At 39.6% G+C, this 26,195-nt stretch overlaps 2 protein-coding genes across 3 annotated transcripts; both read right to left on the minus strand.

Annotated features, from left to right (window-relative positions):
- Positions 1 to 3,067: 3,067 nt before the first annotated feature.
- Positions 3,068 to 10,312, minus strand: bach1b (BTB and CNC homology 1, basic leucine zipper transcription factor 1 b). Its single transcript, XM_026182500.1, has 5 exons — positions 10,121 to 10,312; positions 9,734 to 9,983; positions 7,722 to 9,197; positions 6,556 to 6,762; positions 3,068 to 6,453 (listed from the first exon to the last, which is right to left on the minus strand). The coding sequence occupies exons 2-5, from the start codon at positions 9,965 to 9,967 to the stop codon at positions 6,223 to 6,225; spliced, it is 2,148 nt and encodes a 715-aa protein (XP_026038285.1). The 5' UTR covers positions 9,968 to 9,983; positions 10,121 to 10,312; the 3' UTR covers positions 3,068 to 6,222.
- Positions 10,313 to 11,868: 1,556 nt separating this feature from the next.
- On the minus strand, positions 11,869 to 25,289 carry map3k7cl (map3k7 C-terminal like). Of its 2 annotated transcripts, none has more exons than XM_026182791.1 (5): positions 24,843 to 25,289; positions 23,812 to 23,922; positions 18,814 to 18,884; positions 17,682 to 17,797; positions 11,869 to 12,768 (listed from the first exon to the last, which is right to left on the minus strand). In XM_026182791.1, exons 2-5 carry the CDS (start codon positions 23,885 to 23,887, stop codon positions 12,588 to 12,590), a joined length of 444 nt encoding a protein of 147 aa, XP_026038576.1. In that variant the 5' UTR covers positions 23,888 to 23,922; positions 24,843 to 25,289; the 3' UTR covers positions 11,869 to 12,587. The 2 variants fall into 2 exon arrangements, with proteins under 2 accessions (XP_026038576.1, XP_026038577.1); XM_026182792.1 differs by having other exon boundaries at positions 18,814 to 18,872; positions 24,843 to 25,267.
- Between the last annotated feature and the right edge of the window lie 906 nt (positions 25,290 to 26,195).

The following is a 26,195-nucleotide window of genomic DNA, read 5'->3' on the forward strand; positions in this document are numbered from 1 at the left end:
TCAAGATAAACTGCTTCAAATCTGTCACACAACTAACGAACTTTAATTTGTTGGTTATATCTGTAATAACAGTTTGGTTGTGGCAAGAAGCTGCAAAGAAGTGGAGTGAAATATTTTAGGCACACAAACATCCTGGAGCCTGCTTGGTGTAAACAGACTTTTATGGCCATGGAACAGACGTGCTGGAGCAATTCAAGTTTATGTGGTCAAAGATTTCCCAGACATATGTCTTTGTCAATAGTAGGGGAGTGGTTGTCATACTGCTAAACACTGGGTTTTAGGCTTATAACATCTAAATGGTAAATGGACTGCTTTGTTATTGATCTCTCACAGTGCCTTACACTACAAGCTACACTCACATAGCATCTTACTCGCAAGGACAGTTCAGTTCATTTCAGCTGGAGCCGTGGACCAAACCATCAGTTTCCGATTACCAAAACTTCACAGTGTTAGTTTGGCCCACGCTACCTCCTGAGTCACACTTTTATCAGAAGTGATTATTAAGTGTCTGTGTATGTAATTTTTCTTCATCAGAACCTAACCCCTTGTATCCATGGTAACTGGAGTCTTTTTGGAGTATCCTCCAACATCTTTGTGAAGCTATTTCTCTCTCTTTGCAGGCACACATCAACGCTCATACCCATATAGGCAGGTTTCTGTAATCTCTGCATCCTTGTTCCTGTTCTCCTCTTCTTTTTATTGTTTCACTGTGTTTTTTACTCGCTTAGCTATTTGAAGTTTTTCTTTTGTATGTTTTCTGCTTTTTTTTTTTTTTTCCTTTTGCTTGCTTCTATTCTTTGATTTACATTTTATACATTAGGTACATTATGCAGATACTGTATACAGCATCTTCTACATACTGTGGGATTTAGTACTTAACCTGATTGTCCAGTTGCCTTGCATTGAGCCTGCTCCTGTGTACTACTTGCTAGTATTAGCCTCTCAATTCATGCCATTCTTTTTCTTCTTCTTCTTCTTCTTCTTCTGTGAATTAAGACATAAATTTAAGTTAGCTCTCATATCCTGATCTGGATCAGCCCACTAATCTGGATTAAATTAATTGTTTGGTTTGTTGGCATTTCTGCAAATGTACTATGAGAGGTTGCTTTCATAGCTGACTGAGGTTTATATGGCAGTGTCATGTGGTAGTGTGAGTTTTTATTGGTTATTTACAGCTTGCATAAGGGTGGATTTAAACAAGGGCCTCTCCACAGAAAAATGTCACATTTTTTAGCTCATCATGAGAGCGTCTAAATATCATGCATCTCTCATATGATATCAGAATGGCAGCGTTACACTTTACAGGCACAGGAAAATGTGCTGTGAGAAGTCATTGTATGGTGTTTTTGAGAAGCAAAGAAAGACTTAACATCCCTTCTTTAGTTGTTATGCTGTGTGCAGATTGTACTTGTGTATTTATTTTAAAGCTGTGAAATCAGTTAACACATATAAACCATGTTATCTGTTTTTCTAACACTTTCATAAAACTTCATAAAACAATGATTTTATTCATCCACTTTAACCTGGAACAAACATTTATTTTCTGATCACTCTGAGGACCACTGTAAGACAGTGAACAGAAAATCAGTGTCTAACTTTTATTAGTTTAATAAAAATTATACACTGAGTTTGTGTGTGTGTGTGTGTGTGTGTGTGTGTGTGTGTGTGTGTGTGTGTGTGTGTGTGTGTGTGTGTGTGTGTGTGTGTGTGTGTGTGTGTGTGTGTGTGTGTGTGTGTGTGTGTGTGTGTGTGAGGCTGAATCAGGACTCTAAGATTCTCATAAGGAAGCCACATGATTGTTGATTAATCTCTGCCCGAGGGTTTAGAAGATTAGGTCATCTGCTTGTGGCATGTTAAGGCATCCTTACCAAGAAAGCATCAAAGCATTTTAGAGCTCAGTCATCTGAAAACCATCAAGTTGTATTTTGACGAAACAGGATTTCCAGAAAAGTGACAAAGGACAAAATAAGATAAAGAAAGTCACTGGGCTACCATGTGCTTCCAGCCAGAAGAGGTTCAGTTGTCTTTTGCTGCTCCGCAGATTTATAGACAATCTAGGGATGGAAATGTATTTTTCCAAAGGATAAACACCCATTTGATCTTTTGTTGTTGTTGTTATTTAAATTTTTATTTGGAATCAGGGGTGTACATGCTATTCACACCACAACAGCTTTCACATTATAATTTTCTTTGATAACACATGTAAACCCAACATCAATGAAGAAAGTAAGTAAATAAGGTAATATTAACATAACTTTGAGGAGGTTAGCAAGTAGAGAGCGGAAGTATCTGCTCTAAATGATAATACATCGTCAATCCAGGATCCCAAGACTTAAACATTACTCCTTTTCCTTTCCTTTCCTTTTCCTGTCTTAAAATAAATGTCAGCTTCTCAATCATGTAAATGTCGTGAACTACAATAATCCAGTTTTTCACCATTTTCTTGTCGGAGTCAATTAAATTTTGTACAGATATTTGTTTTCGAACTCATCCAGTGTATCTGCTCTTAAACGTAAATATAAGATCTCAAAAGAAAAGGGGACTGTTATCTTAAATATTCTTCCTATAGCTATCTTTAGCTGAGACCAGTGTTGCTGGAGTTGTGGGGAAGTCCAAAACACATGAAAATGGTTTGTATTTTTTTCTCTATGAAACCTCCAGCAACACAATTCTTTATTTAGGAAACTTTGTGCAGGTGTCCTGAAAAATCTTATGTTCTCCAATTGATGTTCTGACGGTGATGGTGAAGAGGATTGTCTAACTCTGGAAGGCTGTAACATCTAAATCATAATTTTCATATTTATACCATTCATTTGACCCTTCTTGTGCTGTCTTGTGCTGTCAGGGGGCAGGATAGAAACACAGCATGGCATTTCTGTCACTTAGGATGCTTAAGATCCCAAATCAAACCAGAAAAATATCCGCAAATAGCAAAACAGCCCTCGACTGTAAACAGGTCAGGGTTTGTTTTTTCCTTTAATTTGTCACCAATCTGTAAATGAATCACTGAAAAGCTGTTTGAGGTTATTAGTCACAAAATATGGCATACAAAATAAAACAAATGGCCATTTTTATTTCATTCTCTGTTTATTCTTAAAGTTTAAACTCACTGTGTGATGAGAGATGGGGTAGATTTAACTCTTGATTTCTGGAATTTGGAATCATGAGCACATTAAGGCACACCTGTGTGGCTCTCGGGCTCTGCCAAAGATCCACCTACAGAAAATGCCCATATATTCTCTGTGAGACAGGAAGAGAGAGAAGGTGGTAGTAAGAGAAGATCGAAGAGACACTTAAATGTTACAGCAACAAAAGGTTACCAAGGAGTCAGTGCAGGTAAACCAACAGACACGCTGAAGTTGTCATCACAACTGCTTTAAAAAAAACATTTAAACATTTCACACTGATTAAAACAGATCACTCTGTACTTTATTAGCACACAATCAGCTACCTTAATTAATCTCATGTGACAAGTTTGATAAATCAGTTACGAGTATGGAGATCATAAAAATGACTTGGTCTGATGATCTGACAGTGCCTTTCTCCCTGTGGTCACTGCCAAGAATTGTTCATGTGGAGCCACCTCTTGTAACGTTAGGCACATTGCAGCTGCTTTTACTTCAAGACTCAGATACCAGTTAGTGACCAAGAAGTGAAACAGTTCATATGAATTACATTTGTATTTTTATACAAATCCTAAACTTTACTTGCAATAAACTGGGGTCGTAAACAAATATGACTCATTCAGTGCATTTCCAAGCTGTCCAATTTCTGCAGACAAAGAGAAAGAAAGAAAGAAAAGTGCAGCCACTCGAGAATGACTGGATTTTGAACTTAATCACATTTCGTGAAATCTTTCCCAGGCTTAGGACCACCTGCTTTAAGGTGATTTCCTCATCTTTAAGCCCTTGGAACTTATCGTTAGTCGGTTCCCACCCAATCAATTTGGCCAAATTAACCCACTTGACCTTTTGCACCCAATTTCATACATTCTTTCACCCTGAGTAAGCTGTGAGAATGACTGTTATTGCTGCAATTAAAAAACCTTGGTGTAGTGTTATCGTGCTGTTTTTGCTCACATAAAAGAAAACTAAGAGATGACATAAAGACGCTGCTAATTAAATCAGCCTCCTGACAGAGAAAAAAGGGGGGAAAGGGGCAGTGATGAAAGAGGCGAAAACAAAGGAAGATCAGGCAGGAGATTAAAAAGCACAGAGGTGAGACAAAGTGGTAGAGATTGTTAATATTAGTCCCTTTAAATTTGTAGACAATGTAGTGTAGTAATAAATCATTAATATGTCTGTCCAATTTGAAAGACGAGTCCTCTGAAGACCCCGTAAGCTCAGCTATCTGTCATACATGCTAAGAAATATTACATCTCATTAACGTTACTGATGTTTTCCGGGATTAAAAGTGAAGGACAAAGAAACATATTTTACTGTTTGGGAAACTTTATGCTTCTTTATTCAGTTTAATATTGGGGTTTTTTTGGTTTGTTTTTACATATGGTCTAAAAATAAGAAAAATCGGGAATGCACTTGCAAAAGTTCATAGAAAGAAATGGTACTTTTGGAACATGGCTTAAAACACACACACAATCAATAGAAGAGCTCAATGTAGTACAAACTACTCGTCTGTACTTAGTGGAATGATTGCATAAACACACATACTGCCACTAGAGGGCAATACGCACCTAAGTTATCACGCATTTCTTGTGCAGTGTGCAGTCAGCTTGAAAGAGAAAGCAAAGGATTGTTTTGTCATCGTCCCTCAAAGCTTACTGTCATCGAAAACACAGTGTGGTTACTCAGCATATCTGATTTACACTATTGTTCAAATCACATTTTACACTAATCAGTTCAAGTCCAGCTACGTTCAGGTGATTATTATGAGTGACAACAATTTCATAAATGCAAACATATAATAACAGCAAATAGTGAACAGAAAAACCAGAAGAGTAGCTGCAAAGCAACAAATGCTAAACACTACAGAAAGCAGATTAATAAACGGAATGTTGAATAGAGGGAAAAAAAGTGCAGTTGCTAGAATAAAGTCTAAAAGACAACCATAAAACAGTTTGTACATCTGAATCTATCACTGCGTTATTTATTGCGTGCTTATTGATCTTTTCCAATAATTTAGATACGAACGATAAAGATAACTTTATCGGCTGTGGATAACTTACAATATTTCCATTTAGTGAAAGGTTAGACAAACATGGAGGCTGGTTCAATCATTTTAATTCCACCCTTACCTCAGACGGGCGTGCTTTGTTCACGCAGTGGAGCTAAAGACTCAGCTAAAATTCCTGAGGTGTGTTTCACTGAGTTACAGTAAAACTGTGAGAGGCGTTTGCAGTTTAAAAGAGCTGTGTCATTGTGGAATGCGGATGATATAAAACCACAATGACAATGAAAACTGAGAGCCAGACAAAAAGTAAACATGCCACACTATGTCAAGTCCTTTTTGTTTTGTTAGTTGAGTTGCGTGGTTTTGGTGCAAAATGCTGATGTGTGTTTAACTCTGAGTAAGAGGGCTGAACCAACACCCTCGGCAAGAGGTAATTTTGGCCAAATAGTCTTGTTCACACCTGAGACCTGTGTTGTAAAGTATGTACACGTCATCCTGAGGTAGTCAGGCAGTGAGGCATGTTATAAATGTATGTCCCCATTCGGTTACAGTTAAAACTATAAATGTCTCCCTGACTGTGTTGCTTTGCTTCCCCAGACATTCAACTATAGTAAGCTATTTACAGTGTTAAAAAAACCCATCTGCTACAGCCATCGAAGGACTTCTAACCGGTGGACAATCGAAATGATTTTAAACACAAGGAACACATTCCCGCCCACTCGATATACATTTGGAAATCAAAGGGTAGTTAATAAAAAATGCAGTTGATTGTGGTCCTCTATTTGCAAATTAATTTTTCGATTACAATTAAAATCGTACTTGGCAAAGCCATTGCTTCATACTGGAGCTTGCACACAGGCCACAATACACAGTAAAGGCCCTCAGATAATGTATGAGAAGGGTTACAGTAAGGCTTCAAAATCAGTTTGAAATAAAAAACCTCAGGAGCCGCAGTCCTCTGACACCCTGTATCGCCACATCAGTGTGCTTGTTCTGTATCTAAAGTCAATGTTGTCCAGTGACTGTGTCCCTGCTGGAACTTCATGGAGCTTCCTCATTTGTCATATACTGTTCAACACCCACAGAGGACACCTATGGCTGGAGTGGCAACCCATGCTGTGAGAGAAGAGTGTCTGTGTGAGGACAGAAAGAGGACAGAGGGCAGTCTGGGGAGGTGTACTTGGCTAACACCTGCAGCTGCTCTGGCTGTAGATTTGCTTCACTGCAGACCCTCTGGCATAAAGCAGAAACACTGTGACACGTTTTCAACTTTAGCTGGCTCAACTGGCTCTTCTCCAGCATCAGTTTCTCCCTCTCCGTCTTCTGTGATACACATACACAAAACACACAATCTGATTAGCACGACCGAGAGCATCTTTTGGATAAATTTACTGATTAAAAAAAAACAAAACGAAACATACTTACCAGCTTGTTGATTTCACACTGCAGATTATATATGCAGTCCAGTTTTCTCTTGCGGCATCGCTGAGCTGCGAGGCGGTTTTTGCTGCGTCGTCTCATATCATGGACAAAGTCCAGCTGTTCACGCGTGAAGGCATGTTGCTTTAGCAGCTGCTGGAAGTCGTTTCGGCTCAGCTCCACTATCCAGTCTACAGAGAATGGCAGCTGCACCTGAAGAAACCCAGCAGGAAAAAAAAAGAAGAAGAAAATGTTACATGACATCGTTTCTAAAATGAGACAAAGAGTGTTCCTTAATGACATACTTTTAAATCTTTACGCAACATCACAACACAGGACTGTCTCTGTTTGTCTTACAAGAGGCTTTGATAAATAAACAAAGAAAGCTGGAAGTTAGATAACACCCACAAAAAAACAGGATGGCACAGAAAAAACACAACTGTTTCTCTATTGGTATGAAATGATTACGGCCAGTGTGTATTTCTTATGGCTATGCATATTTTAATTTATCGAATTTAATTTAATTCATTTACTTTGTTTTTAGTCAAAGTCCCTTGTGGGACTTCCTGTAAGTGGTGTAAACGGGTAAAAAAAGTGAACAAGGAGTTACATTTTTACCAAGGTGTTAATTGTTAACTCTAAAAACCTGCTGCTGCTAAACTGGGACAGGAAATATTGGAACAGTATCAGCCATGTACTGTTTTATCTACTATAAATAAAAGCTTTTCCTCTGAAATGACCTTAGCTTCGTCTGCACACTCACTGCCTTATTTGTCCAATCCGAGTGGTCAGCTTGGACTTGAGAGCTTCTTCAGACTTGTTGTTTGACTCACACTTATTACTAACTCAACAGGCTGAGCTGTGAATGTAAGCTAAACTGGACTCTGAACCAGCTGGTTGGACGCATATACACGGTCCCAACGCACACGCAGCTGGGTGAATTTTTAACCAGCCTCCACGGCAACTCTCCTTTCTGTTGCCTGAAAGCAAATTTGAATATGATAAAATGTGCCAAAAACTGGTATCTATAACAAGCACAGTGAAGTCACCCACAGGCAAGGTGGTGATGCTTCTCAAGGCACTGCAGTTTCTGAACAACGTGAACTACAGAAGAAGGTGTCGTGGCTAAGCAGGGCCGGACAGAGGAGAAGAGATTCATTTTAACTTCTCACCTGCCTGGCCCTCTCTATTGCGGAGGACTCGCTGTCTCCTTCCGTTTCTGTCTCCGAGTCGCCGTCCTCCCCCGAGTTAAAGGAGGACACACCTGACTGAGATGCCCCCTCACACTCAGACAGCCCTTCTCCTTTCCATGAATATTTCCTTTGGTCCAGATCCTGGAAAAGGGGACAGCTTGTTTTGGGGGTGTTATGCTTCGGCCACTCTAAAGATGTGCTCTGTGGGCATTGGGCCCCTATATTGGTGGGACATCCGCCCTTGGGGTCATGAAAGTTGAGCTGACAGTGGTCTATATCAGATCCCAGCTGCCGTGCCAGGCTCTCAGCCATTTCCTTCTCCGCAGTGATATTATTTACAGGCAAGGCTACTCTTCCATTTTTGCTTCCTTCTTTTCTTGCTTCTTGAAAGCCATTATCTACCCTCTTCCCCTCTCCCTCTATCTTATCCTCTGCCTTGTTTTGACTGGAGATTGGCCATCGTACAATAGGGCTTATTACTTCTTCAATGTCCATACAAAACCTTTCCTGCCTCAGTGGTCTACAGATTACAGGACCCTCATTCAAGGCCCTTTGAGGGCCATGGTGCAGCATTAACCCTGATGACCTCTCAGTCAGCACTGCGCTTGACTCTGAGGAGTCTGACTGGACACTGGATATTTCCAAGGAGGCGATTGCACTTGCACCCTCTAGCCCGTCGTCCATTTCAATATCATTCTCTCGTACTTTCTCGCTCCATTTGCCCCCTCCTTCATTTGTGTTCTTCTTAACCATAAGAGCTGTCGCTCGGCCCAAGCAGTTCTCTGTCTTCCCATCATTTATTTGAATTTTCCATGGCTCATCAGTCCCTCCTTTATTCTGTCTGTAGCCACTTAAGACTGAATTTCCAGAGATTTCAGTCTTAGTTTCATTCTTACTGTTTGCACTGCTGGAACACGGCAAGTCAGAGATGACACAGTCATTCCTGACCCCTGTTGTTTTGACCAGGCTCTTCTCTGTGACAGAAGCGTCCTTCCCGCAAGCTAGCTGGAACTTGCGATACTTTGGACACTGCATAAAACTGTCATTTGTTCCCTCAGCTACTAGTGCACTTGTGTCTGTGCTCTTCTGACTTCCCACTTTGTTGTTCACTGATTTGTTACAGTCCTGAACCACTTCCCGCTGGCATGATGACTCAGCAACTGGTTGTACTTCTTTTTCATCCAACAATACGCTGTCAGAGTCTGTGTTGCTGTTTTCCTCTGAAGGCAGCCGCTTGCTCTTCTCTTTACAACAGGTCTTTCTCTTGAATGGAGGAGGACCTTTGGTGGTGGTGGAGAGGAACTTAGGGAGCAGAAACTCAAAGCATCCCTCATCTAGGTCTTTGAAGCCAAGAATGACCGCCGAGTTTCGGATTTCTAGGACGTCCTCTTTTCCAAAGAGTAGTTTGGACGTGTAGGCAAACTTCAACAAGGGTTCAAAGCCAGTGACTGTCACCTGTAAAAGAGGTCAAATACATATTTTCTTTTAAAAAGAGCATGTTCTGCCTAATTCTGTACTTCCTGTAAGAGTAGACGATGAAGGGAAAAGTACTGTATGTCCACATGTGAAAATAGATTGATTTATGCCAACTAAAGAACTTTCGGGAAATAAAAAGGATTAACTGTTAATATGATGACAGTCTCTGACTGTCTATGAAAGCAGGTTTTACTTGAATAAAAAAAGTACTCTAAGTCTGACTTTTTAACCAAAATTTAGCCACTAACCGGTTTGACCTGATCTTTCCTATATGGATTTGTCCACTGACGCCAGAGATTATATGTTGGCGCTTCCGTGCGTTTTAAAACAACAGTCGGTCTCATTTATTATTTAAAAAAACAACAACAAACAAATTCCCAACTCTGCGACTACCTGTGAGGAAACGAGCCTCACAAGCGCCTTTCTCACTTCACTTTCAGAAAACATTTTGTTATCGTGAGCTTGTGCATGTGTAATAATTTCGACCTCTGTGGCGTCACGACGTGATTTCTCACCTCTTGGGGAAGAGTGACGACCGCCCCATGTTGTGTGAATGAGGAGATCCTCTGCGCGAAGTACTCGCTACAGGAAGCGAGCACCGAGCGGTGGGCTCTGAAACTCTGGCCCTCCACCACTACCGTGACATCGCACAGCACGTCCCGCCGCCGCTGTTCGTCCAGGGAGCTCAGCACATGGGAGGAATGAGCGGTGGACTCGAATGTAAACACAGACGACCGTGGGGCAGACATGGCCACCGATAGATATCTGTTTGTACAGCAAACACACAGAGTCTCTCCGTCAGAGTTCACCAGTTCCCTTCTGTCACAACAACATGATATACTTTTAATGTTACTTCATAAAATACAACACAACCACAAACAAAGGAACGAAAGCATGCCTACCTTAGTCTTACTCTGGAGTAGATTTCCGCGCTGGTTAGGGTGTGTAACTAAGTCCCAGCAAGCTTAACACACATGTTTTTTCTACATGGAATGCTGTCTAACCGGACTATGTTTCCCATAAATCCTTATCGCGAGTCAGATACAAACGAAAATCTAAGTTTGACTCAGTCATATGGCCTGTGTGTGTGTGTGTGTGTGTGAGAGAGAGAGAGAGAGAGAGAGAGAGAGAAAGAGAGAGAGGAGGAGGGGGAGAGGCATAGAGGGAGTGTGCGTCTGTGTGCTTGCCTATGTGTGTTGTAACAACCCTGGGTGTATCAGAGCGGCGCTGACTCATGCACTCTTGCTGATAAAGGATGAGCAAGCAGTTTTCCCGTCCTTACCAAATCCCACCCTCAGATCTGTTTGGTAAACCAACAGCTTTGTTTCCCCAGAAAATCCTTTTATACACGTACCTTGAGCGGACAATTCACAGATTAAGGGGCAGGCTGGGAAGCGAAGCTCGTGTTTAAACAGGATATTGTTTTCCGTGTGTATCTTTGGCTTGAAGGTTACCTGGAGTTACTCAACCATTTGCATACACAGTGAATTATGAGACGCGGTTGTTGTAGAAAAAATAAAGCGTAAAGACAAACACCTCTTGGTGAAAAAAAGGGGAGGAGGGACTAATCTGACGGTTATTGTTTCCCAGCAGGTCCGTGTTGCTTCATAGCTGCAGTTTTTAAAAGCACCAAGTGTTTGTGTGAGCTCAGTGCAAATGCGTCTGTACCAGAGAGAGGCACAGAAAACCTTTGCTGGCAGGGGTACAGGAACTGAACAGTTGTCACAGCTGTGCCTATTGCATTGCATTTTATTTTCATCATTGAAGTTACATGGCTCTACTTTAAGCATCACCACACGCCTTGTGTTTTACACTCCACTCCTGTTGGGTGTTTTTATGAATGACTTTAAATCTACTTTTTACTAGTTTATGGTAGGCTTTATGTTTGGTGTAAAATACTCTGCACCCTTATTGTGATATGTCTTAGAGGAGGGTTTCTTAAGTTTTTTTCTTCAGTGCCCAATTCACTCACACACACACACACACACACACACACACACACACACACACAAACACACACAACAATTTCCATGAATCATTTGCAAAAAAAGAGAAGAAGATCCAGTCAGCAAAATGTTGTTTGGTTATTATCCCCCCCCCAAAAAAAAAAAAAAAAAAAAATCACATTAGTTTCACTTCATATTTTTCACCCACTTGTCTGTGTTCCATCCTCCAGTGGTTCCACACGGCACCTGTTTGAGCACCGCTGCCCCATATAATTACACATTATCATTATTATGCATCAAACAGTATCTGAATAGCTAATATAATTATATGTGTCAGCAACTTTTACTGGCCAAGAAAATACTGATGAAATTGCTGTGATAGGAGGTGAAAAGTCATAACGTCAGACAATGGTGTGAATGTTACTGTAGACAATGGGTTTTCTGTAAAGAAAAGGGACAGCTTCAGTGAATGGAGGAGCTACAGCAGTGCAAAACTACAAAGTGCTGTTTCTAATATCACATGATTTGGAGAAACAGGGAAGCCTGTCAAGAGTCAAACCAGCCAATCAGATGACAGTTTCGTAACTCCAGAATGATCTAATCTTGACATAAAAAAACAATCTAGTTCCCTTTTCTTTGTAATCACTATGGACATAAAAACACACACATAACACTGGCTTGGAGAAATGAAAATAGGGAACTGATGCGAGTGTCAAAATAAAACACATTTTATTTGTATGAGGACAATAACCAACAGTTCGTCATGCTGTACATTTCCCTGTTTCTACTACATACACTACCTCAAAAAAAAAAAGAAAAAAAAGAAAATGTACAAGTCTTACAGTGTTGTGTTGCAGCATATACTGTGAAATACTTAGTCACCCATTATATTTCTGTTCTTCACAAATACTTATATTTTCCAGATGCCTGACAGTGTGTGAAACATTCATCCATGAGCTGGGTGTAGGAGAGAGGGAGAGGAGGTTAAACACTCCTTAAATAAAATACTTGGACCACATCGTACCACCTTTGGCTCCCTCAGCAGATCTCAGACAAAACATTTGAGTCTCCACCGGACCTAAGACAGATATCAGAGTCACAGCAACTGACTATGTATGGAAATATTGTATTTTTAGATTTTCCACTGGCAACCAGGAGGGTTATGCATAATCATATAGAGACAAAGCAGTACCCAGTTAACTGGCAGTGTGTAATAGCTTGGTGGAATCACTAAAACAACTTGATAACTGCATGTATGTGGTTCAAACAAATGACTCAGACATGAATAGAAACCACAGCTTTCTGTGTAATTAGCTGATTCACAGACTGTGACTGCGTAAAACGAGCACTAGCTGAGTATTTGTTCCTGGTTCCTGGCCCTAGTGTCAGCTTAGAGTCTGGTGGTCTTAGGTTCTGGCCGAGGTCACGAGGAGTCTTGCCTCGTTCGATTGTTAACGCAGAGCCTTTCCAGCTGCTTAGCACGCTCTTTATGGACTGTGACCAAGGTGCGGTTCTCCTCTGTCAGACGCCGAAACTCCTCCTCCAAATGGGCGATCTCCATGGCAACCTTCTCATCCTCCACCATTTCCGCCAGCAACTTGCGCCTAAATGGATGAATGGGAAAATGTTAACAGCCAGTTATTGACATCCAAGAATAAACTCGGTTTGAGGCAGGGAAATACCCAGGAAAGGTTCCCAGTTCATGGAAAAGTCAGATTTCTCAAATTCATGCAGATGAGCATTTTCGAGTACTCAGCTTTTTGGTTACTTGGGGGGGAAGCCAAAATAAACACAGAAACAATGCAAACTCACAGGAAGGACCAAGAGGGGAAATCACTCACAGACCTGAAAAAATAACTAACATTTTTATGTGGAAGTAAATACTGTGTATTATTCACAACATTTTCCACATGTAGGAAAATATAGTTTGTTGATGAGTGGTATAAATGCAGATAACAAAGTATGTTGAGCGCTCCAAGGCTTATGTGCCACAGATCAAAGATCTATCTGTGCATAAGTACATTATTATTGGCTCCCTGAACAAAAAGACTTCATGGTCATGATGGCACTGAAATGGATTGAAATCAAAATAAATGTTTTAAAGATCACAGTTTATTAACTTAAACTTACAGTGTGTAAATTTTTTCACTGCTAAATGTCAGTAGGATTCAGATTGCAGTCATAATCCTAGCTATGTGGCTGGTTTAGGATAAACATGTTTTAATCAGCCAAGAAAGATGCAAAACATTAAATTTAGCCTGTACCTCATATCGGTAGTTCTCGGTAGATAGAGGAAAAACTATCTGTGTAGATTGTCAGTCCACTGTTTACTTCAGCTGTCAATGCATCCACATTTATTTACACTGGAAAAGGCTGTAAAACTTTGTGAAAGGAGTCCAATAGAGGTCAATGAGTCAGAGCTCATTGTTGACCATTCATACTGAGATGAGTTATTGTGGATATTTGAATTTTTCTGTCAGTAACACTGCTGTTTTTGCTAATGTTAGCCTCTGTTAGCCAATGTTAGTTGCTATTAGCCAGGACTGGTGAAACTGTCTTTGAAGTGGACGTAACTTTGTTGCACTCTGGGATTTAGTGAATAAATTCTCATACAATGTGAGAGTTTAATCAATTTGTTTATCGGTGGGAAAGTGTGATTTTTTTTTTAAGTTCCTAGCATTAGCTGGTATAATGTTAGCTTATAATCAGCTGTTGTTGTTTAGCCTGTTGTCAGCTGTCTAATCTACTGACAATAAGTAATTGCGACAATATTGGGAATAAATAAGTATTTTTATGCATGTTTTTATGTGTTAGAGCCTTGACTTCAATTTGGGAGATTAGGCTGGAAGGAAGAGGTAGAAAGAGGATAATATTTTATTAAGAGGCCAGTGGTGTTGTCTCTGTCCTTTATGACAGAGACAACGGGGACTCCTCTGACAATAAAACATAGGTATAATGAGTCATATCTTGAGTCTGAAGGTGCAAGCATGGATCAAATGTCCCTGCATGGCACACAAATGCCTTTGACTTCTCCTCTGCCTACTACGTATGTGGCCGGTCTCTAGCCACATATGTAAAACAGCACGAGCGGGAAGAGAGATGTCCTTTCCAGGCACTGTATTCAAATATGGTAGAGGAACATGGTGGCTACCACAAACCCGCTCCTATGTATTTTTAATAGATTTCTTTTACATTTGGAGAATGCATCCGTTTTTTGGAAGATGTAAATAAACTCTGTTCCATCCTTTGTATTCTATTAAATAACATAAAAAATACTGATGGCACCTCCGAGAGCTATTCTTTTCAATAAAACCTCATCCCTTTCTAATGTTTTCTTCAGGCATAATGATGTATACAGAAATAAAATCTTTCTCTGCCCACTGGAACGCTTATTCCAGTCCATGTGGGCTCACAATAACCTCCTAAACCAAATATAAATACTATCCTCAATAAAGCTACCCGAACTGAAACACTGTAGAGCAGGTTTAGACGGCGTGATCTGACTTCCTTTGGCGAAAAAAAAACGAACAGCCTTTGGACTTTGAAAGACATTGTCAGCAGTACTGCATGGACATGCTATGTGTACAGTGTGGTACTACGTGTAACGCCCTGACATCTATGAATGTATGTGAGTGTTGTATTACAGCTACTATTAGGTTACAGAACAGCAACAAAAGAAAAAAAAAAGAAAAATGATATGTATTATCCACAACAGGTAGAGTGAGGAGTTTTAATGGGATAAAAGCATTAAGTGAGAAGCATACTTAACTGAGAGTAGTAGTGGACTTTAAATTGTTGAAATGCTGGTATTAGGGAAGCTCTGGTATACACTGAGGTCTTGGATCACACTCTAAAACAGGTCTGCACAATTTATTTCCTGAACAAAATGTGTGAGCCACAAACAAAGAAACTGGTTGAAAATATGATGCAAGTACGAAAGTATGCAAAGTATGATGAAAGCATGTACAGCCACACTCTTTTTTTTCAGTTCCTTAGACTAAATCAGACTGAAAATTGATCTGAATTAGTAAGCAAAACTTTTAGGATGCTTTGTTGCTTGAATAAAAAGAGCAAAGTGCTTATGGTTCCTGCAGTATTACAATATGATGTTTCACAAAGGCTTAATATCTCAATTGACCTGTCTGTATGGTAGTGTGTATGAACTAAAGCAATACTGTATGTGTCAACCGAGTTTGTATGTTGGGACATGAACGCTTTCTTACTGGGTAGTTTAATCTAAAATGTGAAGTACTTTTAAATCATGTGTAAGTGCTATACATACAAATAAACTTATTATTAAAGCATCTGTTTGTTACTTTTGTGTACCAAAGTTTATAAAAATTGGGGGGGAGGGGGCGATATCTCACACACTGTCTGAGATATTGGCTATAAAACCAGTTTTGTCAGCTCCTCTATCTTGCATAATCTGCCATGTCACGATTTCATCACACGCAAAAAAAAAAAAACCCAACAAAAAACCAAAGCCCCAATATTAGTCAAAGAACTTTTTGTAAACTCTTGTATTTCCCTTTGACCAACTTTGAACCTTTTTGTGTATCTTACTGGAATAAGGCTAAATCCACTGGCAACAAAAACACTGAACGTAGAGATGATCTAGAAACTGGAAGGTAAATGAAATATGAATTCCATCAAACTAGTGTGTACTTGTCTGAGAATGACTAAAAGGAGCAGTACGTCCTGGAAAATCCCTCCCCACTGTGTTAAAGCGTTGTTCCTGTAGTCATCCTTGCAAAACTTCACTGTATGTCTCAAGCCCTCCTCTTTCTGTGTGCACTTCCCCATAAAGGAAGTATTGTATGATGTATTTCTCTTAATGCTCAGAATAGAGAGTAAGCATATCCTCCTTTTGGTGAAAAAAACATTTCTATTAATGAGAAGTTTCAACATCAGGAAAATCTTATGCCGTAAACACAAAGTACTGACTTAATGTCAATGAAAGCTTTTAGCTTAATTTGCAATAGTTTTTAAAGCCGACATATACTGATTCTAAAACTTCTTCAATGACAGAACTCATGGGGGTGTTAATGTTAAAATTAAGCTTGATAAGTAGTGTTTGAATAAGTACTGTTGTTGTTTCAGGTTTAGATTTTGTTTTTTAGGGATATGTTTGTGTGGTTTAGAAGATTGTGAAGGTTTAAGTGGAGCAGGCATCCATGACTGTGGAGCTGAAGGAGTCCTGGCTAGTGCTCATGTTCAGGATTGTGGCTCGTATGTTAAAAACCGGTTCTTCCTGTATGTGCATGTTGTATCTAACACATGAATGTAACCCAACATGAGATCTCTGTCTCTTAAAACACAATATGTAAATATAGTGTTTAAGTTCTTTTGGTTATCTAAACCAAACTAGATCATGTGGACTGACTTTCTGAGTTTGTTTCTAAAATTAGGGCTGGTTGTATAAAGTGTATTTAACTTAAAGAAGTATACAGGCTCATTTATTTTGGTGTATCGCTACTTTCATGTAACTTATTTACTGCAAACTCAAAATAAATTAGTATAACTTGCACCTCATTTTTTGCAGGTATTTATTTATTTTTGAGGACAACAGTGTGCACATTTTTAAAGTTAAGTCACCATATCAAATTTTATAGTATAGCATTACAAAGCAGATTGTCATGTAGTATAAATGTGACCGTGAATGTCTCCGACTGCTAGCGTGAAGAAACAGGAGTTTCTACCAGCCTTACCCACCTCGTCTAGATTCAAGGCTAAGTCGGAGTCCGCATGCTGTTCTCTATTTAGGAACTGTGAAGTGGTTTCGGTTGTGTCAGTGCATGTCTGTGTGTGTATGTAGGTGTGGTGGTGGGGTAAGAGTAAGGCCCATGAAAATCCCACTGCTAAAACTACCCGCAGCTGCTGGGGACACAGGGTGCATTGTCAACTGCGTGCGTGTAACACATCCCCACTTTTATGCCAACATACAATGAGTTTGTGTATTAAAGCTTACAATAGTTCTTGTTCAATTAAACCTGACCAGAGCTGCACTTTATGTAATATCCTCCCAGTAGATGATTCTGAACTAATCAAAGAAACCTAGCACACTGTAATTTTCGCATGTGCTTGATGTTGTTTCTAACAAAATTAGAAAGAATTAAATTAAAAAACAAAAATGGAAATATACACCTGAAAGTCTTAAATTATCACCCTTTAAAACAACATGTTAAGGGAAATGCTCTTGATGGTTTCCATGCAAAATACTGTATACAGGCTATTAACTGTGCCATCTGGTGGACATGTTGATCCAAAATACTTTGCAGTTCTATTTTTAGTGAATGTAATGCTATAGTGGGAATTGAACTCCTAAATCTTTGGAGAGTTCGGAGAGATTTAAGCAATAATTCGACCTCAGTAGTACACGTCCTGGCACTCTAATTTGGAGTGAGATACGCTGCGCAAAGTCGAAGCTCCTTGTGACAGGGAGCTTCGACTTTGTATTTTAACATGGCTTAAAAGGGTTGCTGCGATTAACATGGAAGCGACTGTACTAGTGCCTTACTTGCGATCCTCGAGCACAGCAATCTCATTTTTGACCTGGTGGAACTCTCTTGCCATCCTGCAGTGTTCCTTGTACACCTGAACGCTCTCTCTCAGAGACACACAAGGAGGCACTGGCTGCAAAAGGTCAGAGAGAAATAAAAGATGTAAAGCATGCAACATGAGAGAGATGAAGTATTAGTTCTGAATCATATCAGAGTATGGTACGCCGTGTCCTTTACGGTTTCTTGGAATTTGAGCCGTCAGTTTTGTTGTTGGCTGTCTCAACAACAGTCCAAAAGAGTAAATCTGCTTTAAAATCATCATATCTGAGAAGAACATTTAGTTAGCAGCCAATTAGATTAATTTAATTCTTTCAGCTTGAGTAAATTTATTTTTTATAACCACTAAAATCCTGTCTTAAATAAGGCAGAAGGTCCCACAAGTTATCCTTTTAATATGTGTATATTGTGTAAACAAGAAAACACTTTCCAAACTTTCCAAAGCCTCTTCTTTGTATGTAGTGTGTAATAATACACTGTCTGAAAGCTATATTTAATGGTCTGGTACCATTATCATTTGATACTCTTGTTGTTTTGGTACTCCACATACAATTTATGTGCCCCTGTCAATGATACTCGATGAAGGATAATTCAATGACAACACTAACCGTATGGGGAGGGCAAAGAGTGAATTGGGTTTTTGTTTTGTTTTTTCAATTTACAGAGGTTGATTACTACAACCCAGGTTGGTTCATATTTAAAGATTCAACTGCTTCCCTGACTACAATGGAGATTTGAAGGAAAATCCCAGCAGTATCCAATTTATTTGTAACCAGCAATGTCCAATGTATGTTTTTTTCTTTTCAACTGTTGTTTATTTTCTATTCTATTTTTTACATATTTTCTGATCTGCTTCTTTTACCTCAGTAAAAATGTTGTCGGAGAAATTGTGTAGTATTTATAGATGTAACTTTGTACAATATGGAGCAAATAACAATGACAACAGTGAGATTAAAGCAATTTAATGAAATCCACATGCAGTGCTATACATTCTTAGCTTTGTGAATTTTCTGCTGTATTCATCCTCTTGTGTGCTGTACTGCAAACAAATGCATCAGTACTGCTGTAGGATGCAGCATGGTGAACAGATACCTGTAGCCGCTGTTCAAGATCTGGGAAAGTCTGGGAGAGGTCCTCCACATCTTTTACATCTGTTGAGACATCTTTCATTTAGAATTAATTAGAGTAAAAATGTTACAATGTTGCGCAACATAATGTTGTAACATTACAAAATAATGTTACAATACATTTATAGCAAAAGAAAGCTTGTCACAGTGAAATTGTAGATTTTCAAATGATATAAAACTTATAACATTATACTACCTTTGCCACCTAGTAGAAGTATAGATCTACTAGAGTCTACTAGATGTAAACAGAAAACACTGTAAAGAAAACTGAAAAAACAAAAGAATTTAAATGATAAAAAACTGTTCAGAATAGCACAGAGGTTTTGTGTATTTTATTTAGTGCTAATTGCTGTATTAATGATGCATTAACATACTGTATACCACATGTAAATCTGAGATGGTGATGCGAATTTACACTGCTTAGTATTCCAATATGTAAAATGCTTCTTCAGAGAAGTTATACGTTTAGCTGAAAATCCTAAAAATAAGTAACCGCGGTAACTGCAGATGTCAGATAATTTTAATTGCCCGAAACCTACAACATTTTCACCTGAAATACACTGAAGTAAAAGTAAAAGTATGAATGAGCTCAACTTTGGTGTCATTTTGACCAAAATATGTCATTTGACTTTAAACAAATCTCTAGACCTGCCTTTATCCATGGAAAATATGATAAAATTAGAAATATTTTTGTCTCAGAGTGATGCTGAAAAACTAAAACGTATACCCTACTTTTAGGCTTAACTACCTGTTATCTGGCTGTTCTAAAACCTCAATGAAAAGCCTTCGGTTGAGCCTGTAAAATCCTGTTGAAATCCCTGAATGATGACGTATCGTCATATCTTCAGTGTCTCACTGTACTGTGTTACTTTGCTCTCAGAATGAAGGCTTACTTTATGTTCCTAGAGTTTCTAAAAGTAGAATGGGAGTCAGAGCCTTCAGCTATCAAGCTATCAGGACTCTCCTGTGGAACCAGCTCCCAGTGTGGGTTCAGGAGACAGACACCCTCTCTGCTTTTAAGATTACACTTTTCTTGTCTGCTGTCTCCCATAGTTTGCATTTTGTTCTGCAGTTGTTCATGATTCCTCACCGTTCCTGTTTTCTATCTTTTCTTCCCCCTCATCTCCAGCTGTTCACAGCAGGACCAGCCCGGTTCTCTCAGAAGTCTCTTCCTGTTACTGATCACTGTCACCCAGTGCTGATTTCCTTCCTTCTGATACTCATATATATCAGGTCTTATCATAATTCATCTACAGAAGCTTGGAATTTGCACAAAACTAATAATTTTCCAACAACTGCAAAATCAAGAATTGTATGAACTTTCTAAATGATCAAACCTTGAAGACAAACAATGCACGGTTTATCATTTCACCTGCTGTTGGTGAAGGACAGTCTGAAGCATAAGGCCTCTCTTAAAAAAAAAAAAAGAAAGTGTGAATGAAAACTTGTAATCTTAAACTCTGCATGGTAACATTAATGGCTAAATTTAGTGCCAGTAAAGTAAGAATGTGTCAATATTATTATTGTTATTGCTTTTTTAGTTATAACTTTTTATAACTTTTCCCATAAAAAGACAGATAACAGTGTTTTCCTTGGATGCGCCACTTGTTCTACAGTGGCCAAAATTGAAACACTATATGGGTCTCTTGTATGACACCACAACATAGCAACATAGTGCTGCACTTATAAATGAGCCACGTCCTCTTACTGAACAGGAGTAATGAGATGTCAGGTTGAAAGACAGGCAGGATAAGAATACAGAGGGACATCTATGTGGCAGGCAGACAAACAAAGTAAGCAGGGCAAACAAAGTAAGCAGAACAAACAGACCACATGTATAGACAGCGAGTGGTTTAGATAAATAGGAAGCCAGACAGAAACAGACAGGTTGTCTGCCCCAGCTTCTGCCCTGATAGTAATGCCCCCCTGGAGTTGTGGAACACATGTGGAGAATCCCAGGATGATGCAACCTTCTAAAAGCAGGAGAATTAGACGGCCTGCCAAAAACCATGGGGGCAATTATGATGTGGAATAAATACAGTTCTCATGCTTAGAATTGACACAGTGTGGGGTTATAACTATGCCAGGCATGAAGCCATGAAAGGCCTAGGGGATGATCCCCAAACAGAGCACAGCTCTTAGCCCCCTTGCTGAGAAACATGAGTTCAAAGACACAACAACATGATTGCCAAGGGAAGATCCAAAGTTGGACTTTGGAGGTTTAGAGTCTGAGCAGCTCCAGAGCTACACCTACGTACAGCAAAGACCTCTGTGACCATTCATCCATTCATCCATATATGTTATCCTCATAATATCCTCATGAGAACCATCCTATTCATTTATGTCCTCTGTAATAAACAATTGTTTTTGGTCTATATCTTTTGACTTATTTGAGCTATCCTAATAAGATGGACTAAATAGAGGACACTCTGGTCTTTCCATTGATATCTCATGCGTTTGGGTGGCCTCTTTTAGCTCCATAGAGAAAGGAAATCACAAAAAACATTCAATGGGAAGATTCATTTTTCCTCAGTTATCAGGAGGATATGAATGATAATGGATATTGATATAGTATAATGAAAAAAATGATAATTCAGGAAGAGACACTGAATTACAAGCAGATGATCATGAGACGATCGGTCTCTGTTGAAAGACATATTTGAGTATCTGCTTTCTTCTGTGGCCTCATCTTGTTTCCTAAGAGAAAGACAAGGGATTGGGGGGGATCAGAGGGTGGAGCTGGACTGGAACTGTTAACTGCTTATAAATTTAGACCAGTGTTCTAAAAGCTGAACAGTGAATCAGGCAGCGGGACACTGTTAGTATTAGAGAGGAAACCCGACTCTGGCATTGCATAGTTGCAGCTGCTGTCCCAGTGCCTGGCCCCACTGCAGTAAAATATCCTGACAGACAGCACCTAGAACCATAGGTAGTGTAGGTGTTTGTATGTGTGTGTTACTTAGGGACAAAGACAACTGTTTATGTTTGTACTAATAAATGATGGAATATTATACGGACTATCAGCTGACTTGTATATGTTTGCGCATGCAGATGCATGCAAGCACACAGCTGCACATACACAAACGCGTGTGATTTTTTCTTTCTTTAATATGCTATGGTCATACAGAAATAGAGAGAGCACCTGTCTCAGTTACAGTGTAGAAGAATGAAGACAGTCAAAGTCACAGGGTGTGAGGGTTGTATCATTCACATGTTCCCCACATACTGGAAATGCAGTGAAAGTTGAACCTCGGGATTTATTTGGTGTTGAATGCTATATACGTAACTATCCTCAAAATAATGTGTTAACTTCATTTTCGGATACTGCAACACAGATTTGTGCGTGTGTCATTCGATAGCTGGTGTTGTGTTTGTTAAATTTAACAGTTACATAAAAAAATACAAAGTAAACATTTACATCTGTTTACAGTTACCGTGAGATAAATGCAGACTGATTACATTTATTAATTCAATTTTTTGTGATTACACAGGTGCAGTAATCCAAGTACTTGTAGAATTTAACATGTTACCATTACTTTGCAGTTTTTCGGCTGTGCAAGGAATCCTTCCAAAAAATGAAATAGCAAAGCTATCGTAGCTAGGCTGACAGATAGGCTTACATTTTGACAATTTTTCATTTGGCCTTTTCTATGAAAATTTGCTTTCCAAGTCAGGGTCATGGGGGAGGTGGAGCCTATTCCACCAGTAACTGGGCTAGAGGTGCTTTAAATCCTGGGCAGGTTGCCAGGCCATCACAAGGCTAACACAGGTAGTCACATTCACAACATTAAACCTAGCAAGCATGTCTTAGGACTGTGGAGGGAAGCTGGAGAGAACCTACTTGCCTACAGCAGGCTGCTAGTCTCTAAACCAGGATCTTCTTGGTGAAATGAAACAGTGCTAACTGTTGCACCAAACTGCTACTAATCTCCACCTGCCAATCAAATAAATCCTAAATGGTCTAAACAACCTGCCAGTGCTATACCCGAAGCATTTGAACATATGTGTGCATTTGCTATGATTAGAGTGATGTAAATTTCCTTAGCTTATAGTACTCCTCATAGTACTCAGTAATGCACGTGGAGGGCACATCCACAGTTAGTGCCCTTGTAATGTAGTGTTGGACTGAGGTCTGTACAATGACAACAAATTGCTGATAGATAACCATAACACTGGCATACTCTCCAGAATCAATACCCACTATGCACTGCTGAGCCACAATTCCTGCCATTTTCTGTGTCATCTGCATTGATCATTTTAGAGAGTAGAGACAGAGGTGCTCACAGACTTGTGACGGAGGTTACACGTTACAAGCTCATAAAAACTGGAAGGCACGCAACCACCTCAAAACAATGAAAATGCACACACACTGGAAGTACTGATGTGCACCAGAAACTATAAGCTCATCATAAAACTGTGTTATTTTACCTTGTGGATACATAGCTTTGGACAATGTGATATATATTTGTTCTTATGCTGCTTTTTAGTGTGTTTTAAGCTCTTGGGAGAAACATACAGCACTGACCGTACTGGAGGATAATGTAACTCCTCAATCTATAACAGATTCACACTTTTGTCTATACATGAAGTCAGCATTTTTTAGAGTAAGGGTGGTAAAGGTAAGGTTTGATTTGACAGCTGTATAACTCACATTTAACCATCCCTGATGGAATAGCACCTGCACAGGCCCACATGCACACCATCTGTGGCAAACCTGAGGAAACACCTAGACTACAGCCTACAGCATCTGAAAGTTGTTGTTATTTCTGTTTTCTCACAAATTAAAATAATTTGTTATAAAAAATAAAGTGACTGTTAAATTATTGAAATGATTAAAAAGATTGCTTACATTGACAACAGAAGTTATCGGTAACGTGTTATCATTTTTAAAGTAACTTTCCAAATTCAGTGAACTAAGCATAATATGAGTGTGCACCTACAGTATGTATTTGTGTGTGTTTACCTGAGTTGTCATCAAGGCTGAAGGCAATTCTAACTTCAGATTTATCAGGAGACACTCTTCTGGTTGAGGTGATCATTTATCCCTTTGTAAGGTCACAGGCACACAACAAAGCTGTTAACACAAGCCAAATGACCCCATGAGAGACAAGTGATGATGCTACAATGACACAGTTAGTTAATCAGCTAATAAGAAATAAAGAAATCCGAATAGACTGTTAATAAATTCAGAGATTCTAACTGAAAGTAGTTTCCAGCTTCATGAATGTAGCAGTTTCCATCTTTTCAATGTTTTATGATGTGAAATTTGCATTTTCTTGATTTTAAATGTCTCCTTCTGTCTAAGAAATTCAAAGGCATAATTTTTTTAACTGTTTCCACATCTCAGCTCATTCAGCAGATCAGCAGATTAATCGGTAGTAAGACCAGGAATGTAGAACTAGAAATTTTCTATCTGCCATGGAACGCACAAACTCTTTTTTATCCCAGCATATTAATGTGATTTTACCTCACCAGAGAAACTAAACACTGAACTCAGCAGGTGTACAGCAAACCCTTTGATATTAAAACCACTACAAAGGAGCCCTATCAGAGCACACACACACACACACACACACATACAGGCACACAGCCGTCGGTTTCATCATGCATTTGGAGTAGCTGTGGGATTAAATAATTTGGGAGCTTTGACAGACTGGCTCTGAGGTCTGGATTTTGCATTCCGCTTTCCAGTGAATGTACTGGCTTTTTATAACAGTGCGTTTGCCTGCTTTAACCCTGGTACACTCACTGTCTCAGCCAACACACCTCAGTGACCTTCTACTGCAAAGAAACCATAATGCGTCCTTCTGTAGGGAAACAGAAGGTCCGATTTTGGCGACAGATCAACACAGGTGATGCATCTAAATGCAACCGTATTATACGTTATTTAATCAAAACTGTGATGGAGACTATAGGATATTCCATAAATATGCACCTCTTCTGCACGCACCCAACAGTTGAAATGCACCGTCTGTGCCAACAAGTCATTATTACCTGAAGCAGCAAGAATTCGACGCAGAAAAGTCAGTGTTAAAGTTTTAAATCAGGTAGCAGTGTGAGTCCTCAACACCGATTCGGTCCGCTTCCCGTGAGGTCAATGTTGAGGTCTCTTCAGAAGAAAGGCGTCTCAGCCGTCAATCCGCAAATCCCAGCAAAGATGGCACCACTGTCTCTTCGAGAGCTTACCTCCGCTATCTTGAGACTATAACTCTATTATTTTGTAATTATCAAAGTTTACGTTTTCCAGCACGTAGCCAAGGCGTCAATACATTAGTGACAGTCAGAGGGACTCCAGCAGCTCATGTTTGCGCAGGCATGTGCATGTTATCCACAGAGCCACGCAGCGAAGAGCAACACAGGGCGCAGGCAGAGGAGGAATGCCGTCCGCTGTCCCCCTGTGGCGGCCCGGGCCCAATTAAAAGTCTCAGATGACATGACTTTAGCCCGCAAAAATGCCCATAGCTGCGGCACTGCTATGAGTGACACGGTCACACCGCTCGGATGGTGTTGGGCTTTGCAATAGCTGTGCAGTGAGGCAGTTGTTCAGAACGAGCATCTCGTGTTATGATAGCTCATGTGGACGACAAAACAGGGCATCCTTGTGTGTTTATATTTTGATTTATGGGGTTGCAGTAGCCTCCAGCTCAAACCTAAAAGGGTTAGGTGATACACTGTTTAGGTGCACCTAATACCTGTATACCTAACAGTATACAAAACATGTTTTGTATACTGGTAGTGGATAAGGGTTAAGTTAATATTACATTGTGCTTTAGAATGATATATGCTTTTTTTTATTGTATTAGATACAAATTAAAAGTTGGGGTTTCATCATCCCATCGTTGTCAGAGAATTAAAGGGAAAACTGTGTATCTAGAAATATCTGTGCTGTGACCCAGTAGCATAGGGACCATTTAAAAGCCAAAAAGCCATTTAGACATAGAGAGTTTTTACCGGAGAACCAATTTTTAATGAAGCTTTCAAATGTAAAATGCTTTACTGAAAATGCATAAAGAGGGGTCCTAAATCGGACGCTAACTATAAATCCCAGCATATTTATAATATGCGCCAGATAAAGCTTGAGTCTGCAAAGTCTATTTAAGAAAAAATAAATAAATAACTGAACGTCCCGTGTAAGAACTGCAGAGGTTTTCAAAAGTTTTCAGTTTTTTATTCACAAGCCCAGTTCCCCTGCACACCAGCAGATGGCAGCATTCACCCTGGATTTTTGCAGCCAGGACTTCACATAGCAGGAGAGAAAGGCAGGCGCAGGGAGGGAGAAACAGAAGGGGATAGATAAATAATGCTCTGCGCCTCTAAGAGTCCTCCTCCCTCTCGTTTGTCTTCATT

The sequence above is a fragment of the Astatotilapia calliptera genome, chromosome 10, assembly GCF_900246225.1.
Source record: "Astatotilapia calliptera chromosome 10, fAstCal1.2, whole genome shotgun sequence".
Lineage (NCBI taxonomy): Eukaryota > Metazoa > Chordata > Actinopteri > Cichliformes > Cichlidae > Astatotilapia > Astatotilapia calliptera.